At 46.1% G+C, this 15,635-nt stretch overlaps 1 protein-coding gene across 1 annotated transcript in view; it reads left to right on the top strand.

Moving 5' to 3' along the window:
* The window catches only part of LOC120019586 (acyl-CoA:lysophosphatidylglycerol acyltransferase 1-like), an 89,556-nt gene that overhangs the window by 60,277 nt on the left and 13,644 nt on the right, over nt 1-15,635 (top strand). The window contains exon 6 of the mRNA XM_038962895.1: nt 2,622-2,748. Within this exon, the coding sequence (XP_038818823.1) occupies nt 2,622-2,748 (127 nt within the window). The remainder of the gene's footprint in view (nt 1-2,621; nt 2,749-15,635) is intronic.

Raw genomic sequence — 15,635 nt, 5'->3', positions numbered from 1 at the left:
TGTGTGAGAACCAGGAGTTGATAATGAGATGGAAATGTTTTTTCGTACATGGGAATTCACCTGCAAAAAGTATTTTTATGTTCACTATGTCATCACACACCGCCTTTTATCTGCCACAAGTCAATTTAATGGAAACACCTCTGGTGGGAAAATTCGCATATTGTTTTTATGCAGATTATTTGGATATTCGCATAAATCTGTCGCCAATTGGATGGAAACCTAGCTACAGACAGAGACAACTGCAGATGCACAATATAACTAACTAGGCTGAGCTTGCTTTATGTTTATGCAAGGCCTTTGTATCTGTAATAAATATATATTCTCATACAGTATGTCATCACTATTGTGGTGATATAATTATTCCAGTCAATCATTTTTTATTAAAAATAACGTAAATATATGGGTCTATTTTAGGCTACAAATACACAGCTTAGGCTATAGATGCATGACGTTACTGCTTCGTTTCCCCTAGCCAGGCCCGATGTGATCAGAGCGCATCGGCTTCTCTAAGCTATCTGCAGCTGTGGTTATCAGAAGGCTACAGTTAATCAGTTGAGTTGACAAATCATGAGGCATAAAAAGGGGGGGGGTTGGTGGATATGGGCTTCCATATAAATACATAAAAACCGCTCGGAAACTCCCCAATGAATTCAGTTATACCCACGTTTTCAGTTGCAATCTGCTTTTACTACATGTACTGATTTGCATGATATTGCTAAAAATGAAGACTGGTATGTTGTAAGGGTAGGCCTGTTGTACTTTTATATTCATATGGGAGGGTTAATCATTCATCTTTGATAGGCTAGCGTTACTTGAAGACATGCTGTTAGCGACTGTGTGCTTTTGTCTTGAAGCAAAAATGTAATGTGTAGCCTCTAGACGAGAAAGTAAATCCTTTGTCTGCACATACTTGGGAATTGTTGCATTATTCAAGAGTGTAATGTGGTTTGGTTCCATTATTCAAACGTGTAATATGGTTAAGAGGAAAAGTCACTTGCATGCTTACTGGCTGGTTTTAGTAAGCTTTATATGGGATTTCCCCGTGTGCCAGTGGCCAATCACAGGTGTCTATTAAACCCCTGGTTCAGTAGAAGGTATGAACAAGGAACCTCCTGATTGGTTAAGAGTGTGGCCTGACTATCCTTTTTGCCAGGGAGACATTTGTCCCTGTGTGCGTCTTAAATGGCACCCTATTCTCTCTATAGTGCACTACTCCCTATGAGCCCAGGTCCAAAGTAGTACACTATATATTTGGAATAGGGTGCCATTTGGGATCCCTGTGTATGCCCCCTCCATAACTGTTTACAGCAGCCAGGCTACTCCGATGTCGTATCAAATGAGTGGCTTTGCTGTCATTACAGTCTTGTTTGTCGCTGGTGCACATGGATGTAGAGCGAGCTTGGCAACACGCCTGTTTCGGAGCTGGCGCCAAGCTATTACCTACATATTACCTACCCAAGGATAGGTGTTCTGTTGTCCAGCATCAACATTACCCACCTAGGAATAGGTGCTCTGTTGGCAAGCATCAGCACTCTGGTCTTGTGTAATTCTGTCTGGGTTCATCTTAGCAACGTTTTCAAAAGGCAGTTGTCCAAGTGCTCTTAAGTGATTTACATTCTAAAAGACCTGCGTGAGCTGCCAATCTTTTTTCCGCCTCAGTTTTTTTCCCCTGCCTTCGCCATCTGGTAACGCACATATGCGCGAGCGCACGCACGCACACACACACAAACACTACCCAGTCAGCTACTTAAGCGAGCCATCCACAATCCTCTCACTCACTCACTCACTCACATATTACACTCACTCACTCACATATTACACTCACTCACCCCTCACTCACATATTACGCTCGCTCACTCACTCACATATTATACTCACTCACTCACATATTACACTCACTCACACAGGCCACATCTATATTGGTAGGCCAATGCAGCCTTATGTCATAGATCAGAGGCCCCTGTGACGCCTTCTTAATAAACCAGGGCTGCATCTCAAATGGCACCCTTTATACTACACTACTTTTGACCAAGGCCTATATGGAATTGTACCTGTTGTGATGCAACCCAGGAGTGATGGAGTGGAGTAATGGCTCTGTGGCTGTGTCTGAAAACAGTACTAGCCCTCATCCTTGCTTCCTCCGTCCTTTCCTCAATTCCTCTCAAAGCTCATTGGAGGAGGAGGTCCGACTGAGGGACCATAGATCCTCCCTTCCAATGGGCTTTGAAAAGGAATTCAGGAAACAAGGACGGAGGAAGCAAGAATTCGACCGCTATTAATGTTTTCAAACCCGGCCTGTGTGTCTGTGCCAGACGTTCCTCGCCTGATGGTTTGAACGCCCTCAGCTTCACTTGTCCTCTCCGTCACAGCCCTGAGGACACACAGCCCTCTCTGACAAACACACACACACATCCCTTACAGCGCTGTCTGTGCGTGTGAGTTTGTTCGAAAGAGAGACACACTTTCTCTCTCTCTCCCTTCCATCTCTCATCCCGCTTTCTCTCTCTCTCTCTGCCCCCATCTCCCCCCCTCACTCTTCTCTGCCCTGTCCATATATTCCTCACTGTCTGCCCGTGATGCCATCTCATTCATGTCTTAACTCTCTCTGTCTGTCTGTGCAGGTAGTAAACCCAAAGGCCTGCAGTGGGTGGTGGACGTGACCATAGCGTACTCCAAAGCCAGGCCCATGGACATCCAGACGTGGATCTTTGGCTACAGACCTCCCACAGTCACGCACGTACACTACAGGTAAGGACTGAGCCTAACTACACTGACACCTCTCTCTTTCTCTGTCTGTCTCGCTCTCTCTCCGCTTCTCACCCTCTCACTCGTTGAGCATCAGAGGTTGGGTTGGTTTTGGCCAGGTTGCGGTACCTATATCTTTGTCTGGCACTCTTTCTCATAGAATAAGAATATCCCAAGGCTCTTGTTGTTCTAGTAATGATGGATTAATTAGACAAAGGCTGGTTGCTGTTGCCTGTCACCAACACACTCTCTGCCTCTGCTGTGTACAGCAGGTTCCATATGTCCTTCCCTCAGCAGTTTCTACCTCTATCATTCTCTGGCCATTCTCATTAAAGAGGACTTGTATTCTAGAAGATTCTAATACCCTGACTGCACGCGACGCGAGCGTTGCAAAATAAATTTAGAAATCTATGTTATTCAATTATTGCACGCACACTGCTTTCTCGCGTCAACGAGCGTCTGCGTTGCCAAGGGCTAAAATATAAGTCATTCCTATTTCTGACCCAGATCGCGCTGCAAGTCCTGCCTCTCCCATCTCCTTATTGGTTTATAGAAGCAAGTACCCACGTGCCATCTTCTCATTGGTTATACCCACGTGGGTGATTGAAAGACGAACTGTGTTGCCGGTTGTCGTGGTAATACTATGAACGTTTAGATGTCAATCACCATATAAGTTCAACGATGAAAAAGCCTGGAAGGAGAGATGACTAGAAACGATTCGGTTGGCCGTTTTATGTGTGGATTAATTGTCAGAGTAGAGGACCTTGTGTATTTCAGGTAAAATAGCAACCTAATGTTTATATCCCAGGACAAATTAGCTAGCAACAGCAAGCTAGCTAAATAGGACAAATTGGCTAGCAAGTGCAAGCTAACTAGCTAAATTGCCATAAATGTTTAATGCTTTTCGACCTGTCCCCAAATTAATGTCATTGGTTCAGAGTTTGTTTTGATATTTTAACCTGCGTGTCGTGATTGCGTGCAGCCGGTTTGGGTTCAGTGTAAGGTCTTTAAAAATACTCTTCAGGGCCTCCCGGGTGGCGCGGTGGTCTAAGGCACTACATCGCAGTGCTAGCTGTGTCACCAGAGATTCTGGGTTCGAGCCCAGGCTCTGTCGCAGCCGGCAGCACCCGGGAGGACCATGGGGCGGCGCACAATTGGCCCAGCGTCGTCCGGGTTAGGGAGGGTTTGGCTGGCAGGGATATCCTTGTCTCATCGCGCACTAGCGACTCCTGTGGCGGGCCGGGCGCTGTGCACACTGACCAGGTCGCTAGGTGTACGGTGTTTCGGCCGAAGCATTGGTGCGGCTGGCTTCCGGGTTGGATGCGCTCTGTGTTAAGAAGCAGTGCGGCTTGGTTGGGTTGTGTTTGAGGACACATGGCTCTCGACCTTCGCCTCTCCCGAGACCGTACGGGAGTTGCAGCGATGAGACAAGACAGTAACTACTAACAATTGGATACCACGAAAAATGGGGTAAAAAAAATATATATATATATATAAATACTCTTCTGCTATTTTGAACAATAGAGGGGTAAAAGGGGGTATTGTCCTCTATTGTTCAAAATAGCAGAAGAGTATATTTATTTATTTATTTATTTTTTACTTTTACCCCGATTTGTGCCATGTAATGAGGATACCTGCACCACCTACTGAAGTGTGCTGTGCTATTGTGAAGTAATTCACATGCTAAAAGAGGTGAAAAGGAGCCTGGAGTGCCACTGTAATGCAATTACTGCTAATTTAGCATAGAAGGGACATGGAGATGTTGTTGCTCCATAGTGACACAGTACAGTCGGAAGTATGGAGCCACCCTAACTGCAATAAGGAGCCGCCCTCACTTCTGTACAGACAGAGAGGATAAAGCAGCAACATAGAAGATAGGAATATATCCTCATGTCGAAGCCTACAGTTGGTGTGGCGGCGTTAGGAATTCCCTCACTCCCCTCCCCACCCTACCTTGACAAACATGTCTACGTCCCAAAAGGCACCCTATTTCTCTCACTATATAATGTGGCCATTTGAGACGTAGCCCATTGAAGTCGGGCTGGCCTCGTGTCACACCTGAAATGAATGTGGCACTCGGATCTCCTTTTCACCCCATTGGGGCGGCAGGTAGCCTAGTGGTTAGAGCGTTGGGCCAGTAACCGAAAGGTTGCTAGATCGAATCCCAGAGCTGACAAGGTAAAAATATGCAGTTCTGCCCCTGAACAAAGCAGTTAACCCACTGTTCCTAGGCCGTCATTGTATATAAGAATTTGTTCTTAACTGACTTGCCTAGTTAAATGAAAAATAAAAATTATAATTAATACTTGATTTACTTAAAACTTCTTATTACTGCAATCCCGTTAACGGGATCGATATGACAACAGCCAGTGAAAGTGCAGGGCGCCAAATTCAAACAGAAATCTCATAATTAAAATTCCTCAAACATACAAGTATCTTATACCATTTTTGTAACGTCCTGACCAGAGTTCTTATGTGTTTTGCTTGTTTAGTGTTGGTCAGGACGTGAGCTGGGTGGGAATTCTATGTTGTGTGTCTAGTTTGTCTATTTCTGTGTCCAGCCTAATATGGTTCTCAATCAGAGGCAGCTGTCAATCGTTGTCCCTGATTGAGAATCATATATAGGAGGCTTGTTTTGTGTTGGGATTTTGTGGGTGATTGTTTCCTGTCTCTGTGTTTTGTCTGCACCAGATAGGGCTGTCTCGGTTTTCACATTTGTTATTTTGTTACTTGTATTAGTGTTACCGTTTATTCGTCTAATTAAACATGTTGAACACTAGCCGCGCTGCATTTTGGTCCTCTCCTTCACCTATGGAAGAAAACCGTGACAATTTTAAAGGTAATCTTGTTGTTAATCCCACCACAGTGTCCGATTTCAAAAAGGCTTTACAGCAAAAGCATCACAAACGATTATGTTAGGTCACCGCCAAATCACAGAAAAACACAGCCATTTTTCCAGTCAAAGAGAGGAGTCACAAAAAGCAGAAATAGAGATAAAATTAATCACAAACGTTTGATGATCTTCATCAGATGACACTCATAGGACTTCATGTTACACAATACATGTATGTTTTGTTCGGTAAGGTTCATATTTGTATCAAAAAATCTCAGTATACATTGGCGGTGATTTTGCAGAGAGCCACATCAATTTCCAGAAATACTCATAATAAACGTTGATCAAAGATCAAAGAATTTTAGATCCACTTCTCCTTAATGCAACCGCTGTGTCAGATTTCGAAAAAGCAAACCATGCAATAATCTGAGGTCGGCGCTCAGAGCCCAATCAAGACAAAAGTATATCCGCCATATTGTGCAGTCAACAGAAGTCAGAAATAACATTATAAATATTCACTTACCTTGGATGATCTTCATCAGAATGCACTCCCAGGAATCCCAGTTCCACAATAAATGTTTGATTTGTTCGGTAATGTCCATCATTTTTGTCCAAATAGCTACTTTTGTTAGCGCGTTTGGTAAACAAATCCAAAGTCACGAAGCGCGTTCACTAAAAGCAGACGAAATGTCAAAAAGTTCCGTAACAGTCAGTAGAAACATGTCAAACGATGTATTGAATCAATCTTTAGGATGTTTTTAACATAAATCTTCAATAATGTTCCAACCGGAGAATTCCTTTGTCTTCAGAAATGCGATAGAACAGAGCTCGCTCTCACATGAACACACATGGTCAGCGCATGTTCAGGTCATGGTAGACCTTACTCAATCCCCTCTCATTCGGCCCCACTTCACAGTAGATGCATCAGACAAGGTTCTAAAGACTATTGACATCTAGTGGTAGCCTTAGGAAGTGCAAAATGACCCATATCCCACTGTGTATTCGATAGGCGATGAGTTGAAAACTTACAAACCTCAGATTTCCCACTTCCTGGTTGGATTTTTTCTCAGGTTTTTGCCTGCCATATGAGTTCTGTTATACTCACAGACACCATTCAAACAGTTTTAGAAACTTCAGCGTGTTTTCTATCCAAATAGACTAATAATATGCACATATTAGCAACTGGGACTGAGGAGCAGGCAGTTTACTCTGGGCACCTTTTCATCCAAGCTACTTTTCATCCAAGCTACCTTGGCCCCTGCAGCCATAAGAAAAGCCACATCTAAGTAGTTGGTCCCTGACATAGCACACGTGATCTCTATTGCTCCTCAAGCAAGGGGGGAGGCCGATGACATTACTACCTCCCATCAAACTAACTCCTTGAATGCCCTGATCCATGGAAGTTATTTTTTTACCCTTTAGTGTGTGTCAAGGCCGTAGCCATGGAATCAACATTGGGGGTGACCAAATCTGCAGGGTGGTCTGCCCCCCCCCCCGATTTTTTACATTATTTTTTAAACTAATTTCCTGCCATTCTAAAATATTTTAACATTCATTAACACATGCGATGAACTTCTTATTTCGTTTTTTACAATAATGTCTAATAGTGTATTGTATTACACTGCTCTTTTTTATTCGTTTACCTTTTCTTGTTTCATTGTATGTAATGGCAGAGATTAGGGATGAATAAAGTATAACCATAATCATATAAACAGAAATCTATGCATTGTTATATGAAGACAAGTCCAGATATTGTGGCCAAGGTTTAGCAAATTGTTGTTTTTATTTACAAGTAAACTTGGTTGGGCAGCATGGTCGTTTGCTCTGCTCTCCTCTTCTCCTCTCCAGCCCTCTATCCTCCTCTGGTCCTATATTCTCCTCTCCAGTCATCTCTTCTCCTCTCCAGTCATCTCTTCTCCTTTCCTCTCCTATCCTCTCATCTCCTCTCCAGTCATCTCTTCTCCTCTCCTCTCCAGTCATCTCCTTTCCTATCCTCTCATCTCCTCTCCTATCCTCTCATCTCCTCTCCAGGCAATGACATGTGTTTTGACTTGCCATTCTTCAAGCAAAGGATCCAAAGGCCTTTTTGCGCTTTTCGTTGACACCGATAAAAGACTGGCATATTCCTTCAAGGTCCAGTTTCTCCTGGTGCACGTGACACATGGCCACATTATTCAGCTTTGTTTGACTCATGGCTGATCTAAGCCATGTCTTGAGCCTCCTCGGGGCACTAAAACTCCTCTCAGCCTCTACAGAGGAGGCAGGGACGACCAGCAGCTTACTAAAGCTTCCATCTGACTGAAGAGACCTCTCACTTCTGGCACCATTTCCCCAATAATGCTAGCAACATCTGAGCTCTTTTGATATGTGTAATTAGCCCCAAACATGGCCAGCTGCACCTGCAGTAGTCTTGAATTAAATTCAGGATTACTCGCCTTCCACCTTGTCCATGTCTCCGCGTAGCAGCACATTTTCAAGCTGCTGCAGCGTTTGGAATCCAGCTTGATCAAACCTCTCTATGAATTGAGTATTCTCTGTGTCCAAGGCGTTGTAGAATTGGGCTCTGTACAAAAACTGGGCATCCGAATGTATAAGGGCTGCAGCCTGACCAGTGTAACGCTTTGTAGGTTTGCGGGAAATGAGGCATCTGAATAGGTTATAGGTCCAACTTTGTTGCCGTAGCAGTTGCTTTGCGAACAAGACATCAAAGTGCTCCTCCGTTCGCTTGTCCTGCATGCTTGTTTTGACATGGTCCACAGCCTCCAATATGCCTGAAACAGTCTGTTTCCTAAGCTGCAGGGAGGTGATCAGGCACTCCAAATCCCCCGTCAGGTCTTCAGCCACTACAAGGCCGAGCACAGTGTTCCTTTTTAGAAATGTTCCATGAAGACCATTAGCTTTAGTTGAAGTGTCAGATGAGCTGCATGACGCCATTTCTTCAAGGGCTGTCAGCACTGACTCATACTGGCTGAGAACTGAGTGGACGGCAGGGTTGCGAACAGTCCACCTGGCGGGACAGAGAGGTTTCAACAAGGTGAAACCATGCTTTGATTAAAGAAGCCCCCCCAATTCATGCACCAGATCCATTGAATCTCTTACCAGTGGAGAGGCTACACAGGCAGCCTGCGTAACTAAGTTCACTCAGGGTGGACCACAGTGACAATACACAGCCAGCGGTTGTGCTTTCCTTCAAATGGCTTGCACCCCCTGCAATTGTCCAGCCGTGTTTGCAGCACCGTCATAGGTCTGTCCTGGAAGTTGGGACAGAGGAAGGCCTAGACGCATCATCACATCACATGCCATCTTGGCTATATTTTGCCCTGTCGTTGACACTTCTTCATAGAGTCCCAGGAATTCTTCCTTTGGTTGTAGATCTGCATCTACAAAGAGTCAAACATATTGACTCCGGATCAACTCCTGATATATCCTGGGTGCATTCAAACATATTGACTCCTGCTCAACTCCTGATATATCCTGGGTGCATTCAAACATATTGACTCCTGATCAACTCCTGATACAGTATATCCTGGATGCATTCAAACATATTGACTCCTGCTCAACTCCTGATATATCCTGGGTGCATTCAAACATATTGACTCCTGCTCAACTCCTGATATATCCTGGGTGCATTCAAACATATTGACTCCTGCTCAACTCCTGATATATCCTGGGTGCATTCAAACATATTGACTCCTGCTCAACTCCTGATATATCCTGGGTGCATTCAAACATATTGACTCCTGCTCAACTCCTGATATATCCTGGGTGCATTCAAACATATTGACTCCTGCTCAACTCCTGATATATCCTGGGTGCATTCAAACATATTGACTCCTGCTCAATTCCTGATATATCCTGGGTGCATTCAAACATATTGACTCCTGCTCAACTCCTGATATATCCTGGGTGCATTCAAACATATCGACTCCTGCTCAATTCCTGATATATCCTGGGTGCATTCAAACATATTGACTCCTGCTCAACTCCTGATATATCCTGGGTGCATTCAAACATATTGACTCCTGCTCAACTTCTGATATATCCCAAGTGCCATCAATGATAAGTGCGAACAGGACCACTGGCGATGATATTATTTCCGACACAATTTCTTTGCTCAGCAGCTTCAACATGTAGTTTTGCATTTGGGGACTGATGAAATCAAAGTGACCTTTCAGCCAGGGGTCAGCTCTGCATCGCCCTCTGCCTTGTACTTTAGAAGCTGGCTGAAATTCCCGCTCTCCTTATCAATGCCTCGAAAAGCCTGACCTAGAAGTCAGGAAGTCCTTCACACCCCCAACAATCTTCATCAGATTTCTCCTCTCTTGTTGCTGCTGTCTTTCAAGCTCACGTGAAAGTTGTACATTAACCTCTCTGGGGCAGGTGGGACGCAATCGTCCCACCGGCCAATAGCCAGGGAAAATACAGCGCGCCATATTCAAATAAAATTATATAAAAATCAAACTTTCATTAAATCACACATGTAAGATACCAAATTAAAGCTACACTCGTTGTGAATCCAGCCAACATGTCAGATTTCAAAAAGGCTTTTCGGCGAAAGCATAAGATGCTATTATCTGATGATAGCACAACAGTAAACAAAGAGAGAAGCATATTTCAACACTGCAAGCACGACACAAAACGCAGAAATAAAATATAAATCATGCCTTACGAAATTCTTTTGTTGGCACTCCAATATGTCCCATAAACATCACAAATGGTCCTTTTGTTCGATTAATTCCGTCGATATATATCCAAAATGTCAATTTATTTGGACCGTTTCATCCAGAAAAACACAGCTTCCAACTTTCGCCACTTCACTACAAAATATATCAAAAGTTACATGTAAACTTTACCAAAACATTTCAAACTACTTTTGTAATACAACGTTAGGTATTTTTAAACGTTAATAATCGATCAATTTGAAGACGGGATGATCTGTGTTCAATACAAAAAGAAAACAAACTGACGCAACTTTTTTCGTAACGTGCCTCTCTCAAAAAATGTACTTCATGTGACCCTCATTTACGATAGCCCTACTTCTTCATTACACAAAGGAATAACCTCAACCGATTTCCAAGGACTGGTGACATCCAGTGGAAGCGGTAGGAACTGCAAGCAAGTCCATTAGAAATCTGGTGTCTCTAAGAAAACTCATTGAAAAGACAGTGACATCAAAAAAATAAAAATTCTGAATGGTTTGTCCTCAGGGTTTTGCCTGCTGCATAAGTTCTGTTATTCTCACAGACATGATTCAAACAGTTTTAGAAACTTCAGAGGGTTTTCTATCCAAATCTACTAATAATATGCATATCTTATATTCTGGGGATGAGTAGCAGGCAGTTGAATTTTGGCATGCTATTTATCCGAAAGTGAAAATGCTCCCCCCTGCCCACAAGAAGTTAACAGGCTTTGGCCCCTGAATCTGAGTCATCACAGCTAATTTGTGACACTGGCTGTCTTTATGCGCACTAAATGTCTCCAGTGCCGCCATCCAATTTTGAAAGCCAGTCTTGACAAAAGCTGAATCTGCTTTGGACGCAAGCTTAGACTTTTGTGTTACCAAGTATTTAGCACAATAGAAACAGGGGACCCTCTTTAAGGAGGGGCTGTAATGGAGCCAAGGATAATCTTTAAACCCTTTCTCCTGAAAGTAGTGTCATATTTGATAGGGTTTGACTAGGTATGACATTCACATTTGTCTGATTTGGCATGTCTGTCTACTCTCTGTCTGCCATTGTCTCAAACTCACTCTCTCTTGATTGTATTATCTGAAATACACACGAGAAGCCATACTTAGAGGAATATCTCATCTTAAATTAACATTATTCGGTCTTAACCATCAATATTTGCTCCTTTTCTCACTCACCTCCATGTCACCTGCTCTCCCTGTCCTGTCGGCATGCTCTCCCTGTCCTGTCGGCATGCTCTCCCTGTCCTGTCGGCATGCTCTCCCTGTCCTGTCGGCATGCTCTCCCTGTCCTGTCGGCATGCTCTCCCTGTCCTGTCGGCATGCTCTCCCTGTCCTGTCGGCATGCTCTCTCTCTCCCTGTCCTGTCGGCAGGCTCTCTCTCTCCCTGTCCTGTCGGCATGCTCTCTCTCTCCCTGTCCTGTCGGCATGCTCTCTCTCTCCCTGTCCTGTCGGCATGCTCTCTCTCTCCCTGTCCTGTCGGCATGCTCTCTCTCTCCCTGTCCTGTCGGCATGCTCTCTCTCTCCCTGTCCTGTCGGCATGCTCTCTCTCTCCCTGTCCTGTCGGCATGCTCTCTCTCTCCCTGTCCTGTCGGCAGGCTCTCTCTCTCCCTGTCCTGTCGGCATGCTCTCTCTCTCCCTGTCCTGTCGGCATGCTCTCTCTCTCCCTGTCCTGTCGGCATGCTCTCTCTCTCCCTGTCCTGTCGGCATGCTCTCTCTCTCCCTGTCCTGTCGGCATGCTCTCTCTCTCCCTGTCCTGTCGGCATGCTCTCTCTCTCCCTGTCCTGTCGGCATGCTCTCCCTGTCCTGTCGGCATGCTCTCCCTGCCCTGTCGGCATGCTCTCTCTCTCCCTGCCCTGTCGGCATGCTCTCTCTCTCCCTGCCCTGTCGGCATGCTCTCTCTCTCCCTGTCCTGTCGGCATGCTCTCTCTCTCCCTGTCCTGTCGGCATGCTCTCTCTCTCCCTGCCCTGTCGGCATCCTCGTGCTCTCTCTCTCCCTGCCCTGTCGGCATCCTCGTGCTCTCTCTCTCCCTGCCCTGTCGGCATCCTCGTGCTCTCTCTCTCCCTGTCCTGCCGGCATCCTCTCTCTCTCTCTCCCTCTTCTGTCGGCATCCTCGTGCTCTCTCTCTCCCTGTCCTGCCGGCATCCTCTCTCTCTCTCTCCCTCTTCTGTCGGCATCCTCATGCTCTCTCTCTCCCTGTCCTGTCGGCATCCTCATGCTCTCTCTCTCCCTGTCCTGTCGGCATCCTCATGCTCTCTCTCTCCCTGCCCTGTCGGCATCCTCATGCTCTCTCTCTCCCTGCCCTGTCGGCATCCTCATGCTCTCTCTCTCCCTGCCCTGTCGGCATCCTCGTGCTCTCTCTCTCCCTGCCCTGTCGGCATCCTCGTGCTCTCTCTCTCCCTGTCCTGTCGGCATCCTCGTGCTCTCTCTCTCCCTGTCCTGTCGGCATCCTCGTGCTCTCTCTCTCCCTGCCCTGCCGGCATCCTCTCTCTCTCTCTCCCTGCCCTGTCGGCATCCTCATGCTCTCTCTCTCTCCCTGCCCTGTCGGCATCCTCATGCTCTCTCTCTCCCTGCCCTGTCGGCATCCTCATGCTCTCTCTCTCCCTGCCCTGTCGGCATCCTCATGCTCTCTCTCTCCCTGCCCTGTCGGCATCCTCATGCTCTCTCTCTCCCTGCCCTGTCGGCATCCTCATGCGCTCTTTCTCCCTGTCCTGTCGGCATCCTCATGCTCTCTCTCTCCCTGTCCTGTCGGCATCCTCATGCTCTCTCTCTCCCTGTCCTGTCGGCATCCTCTCTCTCTCTCTCCCTGCCCTGTCGGCATCCTCATGCTCTCTCTCTCCCTGCCCTGTCGGCATCCTCTCTCTCTCTCTCCCTGCCCTGTCGGCATCCTCATGCTCTCTCTCTCCCTGTCCTGTCGGCATCCTCATGCTCTCTCTCTCCCTGTCCTGTCGGCATCCTCATGCTCTCTCTCTCCCTGCCCTGTCGGCATCCTCATGCTCTCTCTCTCCCTGTCCTGTCGGCATCCTCATGCTCTCTCTCTCCCTGTCGGCATCCTCTCTCTCTCTCTCTCTCTACTCTGAACGCACCAGAGTGAACATGAAATAAATATTATCTTTAATCAAGTGGTGTTTCTTGCCATGATGTTCAGGAATGGATTACTAACCATTTCTGATCTGAATGGCATTTCTGATCCGAATATCAAGAAACATTGACTCATCTCGTGTACAACTGTATACTTCTATCATCTGACTGGTGATTATTATATCAAGAAACATTGACTCATCTCGTGTGCAACTGTATACTTCTATCATCTGACTGGTTCTCACTGCTCTCAACATACTTTTCTTCTTTTCTGAGGCTGCCCAAAAACTGACGAATGTCACTGCCACCCTTCCTCTTGCGCAATAAATGAATGCTACTACTGTTCACATAAATTACACATGCAGCGTAAAATAAATGATTGGGCTGGCAGCGTGGCCTAGTGGTTAGAGCGTTGGACTAGTAACCGAAAGGTTGCAAGATCGAATCCCCGAGCCGACAAGGTAAAAATCTGTCGTTCTGCCCCTGAACAAGGCAGTTGACCCACTAGGCCGTCATTTGAAAATAAGAATTTGTTCTGAACTGACTTGCGAAGTTAAATAAAGGTAAATAATAATAATTGACACTTTACTCAGACTTCACGTGGGCTTTCTGACAAATATAACATAATAAAGACATGAACGTTATTTGAATACACCTGTGAGCACCATTGTTGGTCGCTGGGTGAATGTGTGGCTAATTAACTTTCCAGGTAACTTAGCTATGTGATATAGCCTACCTAACATTCATATTACATTCTAGTTTTCCACTTTTTAATACATTTGAAAGTAATGAAATAGAGAGAGACAGTACAGTGTTTGACATTGATTGTACCTAACCACAGCAGTCGAGCAACGGCTTCTGCTGGGCTACGGCAACACCACTTGGACAAACCACACGCAGAACTGCAGTACAGCGTAATACTAGAACCGGTAGTAGTAATAATGGCAATTTGTTAAGTTTAGCTATGATTACATTTGCTAATGATTATTTCGGACGGCGGTGGGGGGGACATATATTGGGGGGGACATATATTGGGGGGGACATTTTAAGCATATTTGAATATTGGGGGGGATGTGTCCCCTGGTGTGTGGACTTTACTGTATTTGTACTTGGGAAATCGCTCTTCAACAGGAAAAGTAAAAAAAAAATGACTGGAGGACGTCTTTAAAGAGAGCGCTGAATGGGAGACTTGAGGCCGTTTGGTCTTAAGATAAGACGCTAGGACTGAAGGAGGATTTATCACACAGGAAGGCCGAGGCTGGCACCGGCTGCTAAAAAAGCATTTTCTATTTGTGTCCGTTGCCCCTCTATACATCTCTTTATTTAAGGATATCGTGGGCACACACTCTTGCTCTCTTTCACACACACCAAGCCAAGTTCAGTCCATTGCTCTGGCAGCATTGATTCCCTCAGGTTCCCTTTGCTGCCCTTCCTTTGAGTCCGGTCAAAGGTGTGAGCGTATATGTATGAGTAAATACACACACCACACATTAATAAGGCAGGCGTGCACAATTGACACGTACTTCTCCTCAACTCTCTCATATCTAGGCTTGTCAAACGGCCACTCGTAAGGTGGATGGCTTATCGTACCTTGTTCTTCTGACTTCCGCTTTGACTCGTGTGCTTTTCCAATAAGCATCACAATGATCTCTGTGATTTATATCAAGGGATTACCATATTTTTATTCGCCACGTCGTCATTCTAAAGGCTAGAGTCAAACTGTGGTCTCGGGCCGGATGCCCTCTCGCACGAGCGAGCTCTAACTCTCTCTGCCCTCTACCGTTCCAACGTCCACTGCGTCCAAGATTGTGTTCGTTCAAGCACACTGTAGCAAAGTGTTCAAAACCATTTTCCAACAGATGGGGAAAATTTGCATTTCTCATTGGAGAAGTATCGGTCGTCCCTCCCTGTTTCAGTCCATTTGGTGCCAAGTGAACGTGACCCAGGGCTCCAGCCAGTCCAGACCTCCCTGGCCCTGCATGACTCTGGCTCTGCTGAATGGCCCTTCTCTCCACCCTCTGGTCTCTGGGGGCCGTAAGGCTGACGTCAGGGGGTGATCTGTGTGAGCCCTGGCGCCTCCAGCCCTCCAACAGCTCCAACTCTGTCCCCCAGGCCCCTCGCTCTGCTGCTGGGCCAGGCTCAGATTAAGGCTAAAGACTCATTAGGCCCAGTAATGAGAGAGGCGCTGCTCCCGCCTACCCCAGCTAGGGGACTCTCCGCTGGGCCGTGACCACAATCAACCTCCCCTGCAGGGTCAGCGGCCCCAGAGGTCCTCACCGGGAACCCAG

Source organism: Salvelinus namaycush, chromosome 24 (genome assembly GCF_016432855.1).
Source record: "Salvelinus namaycush isolate Seneca chromosome 24, SaNama_1.0, whole genome shotgun sequence".
NCBI classification, from domain to species: domain Eukaryota; kingdom Metazoa; phylum Chordata; class Actinopteri; order Salmoniformes; family Salmonidae; genus Salvelinus; species Salvelinus namaycush.
Note: the sequence above shows the minus strand (reverse complement) of the source record. Positions and strands in the feature narration are given on the sequence as shown.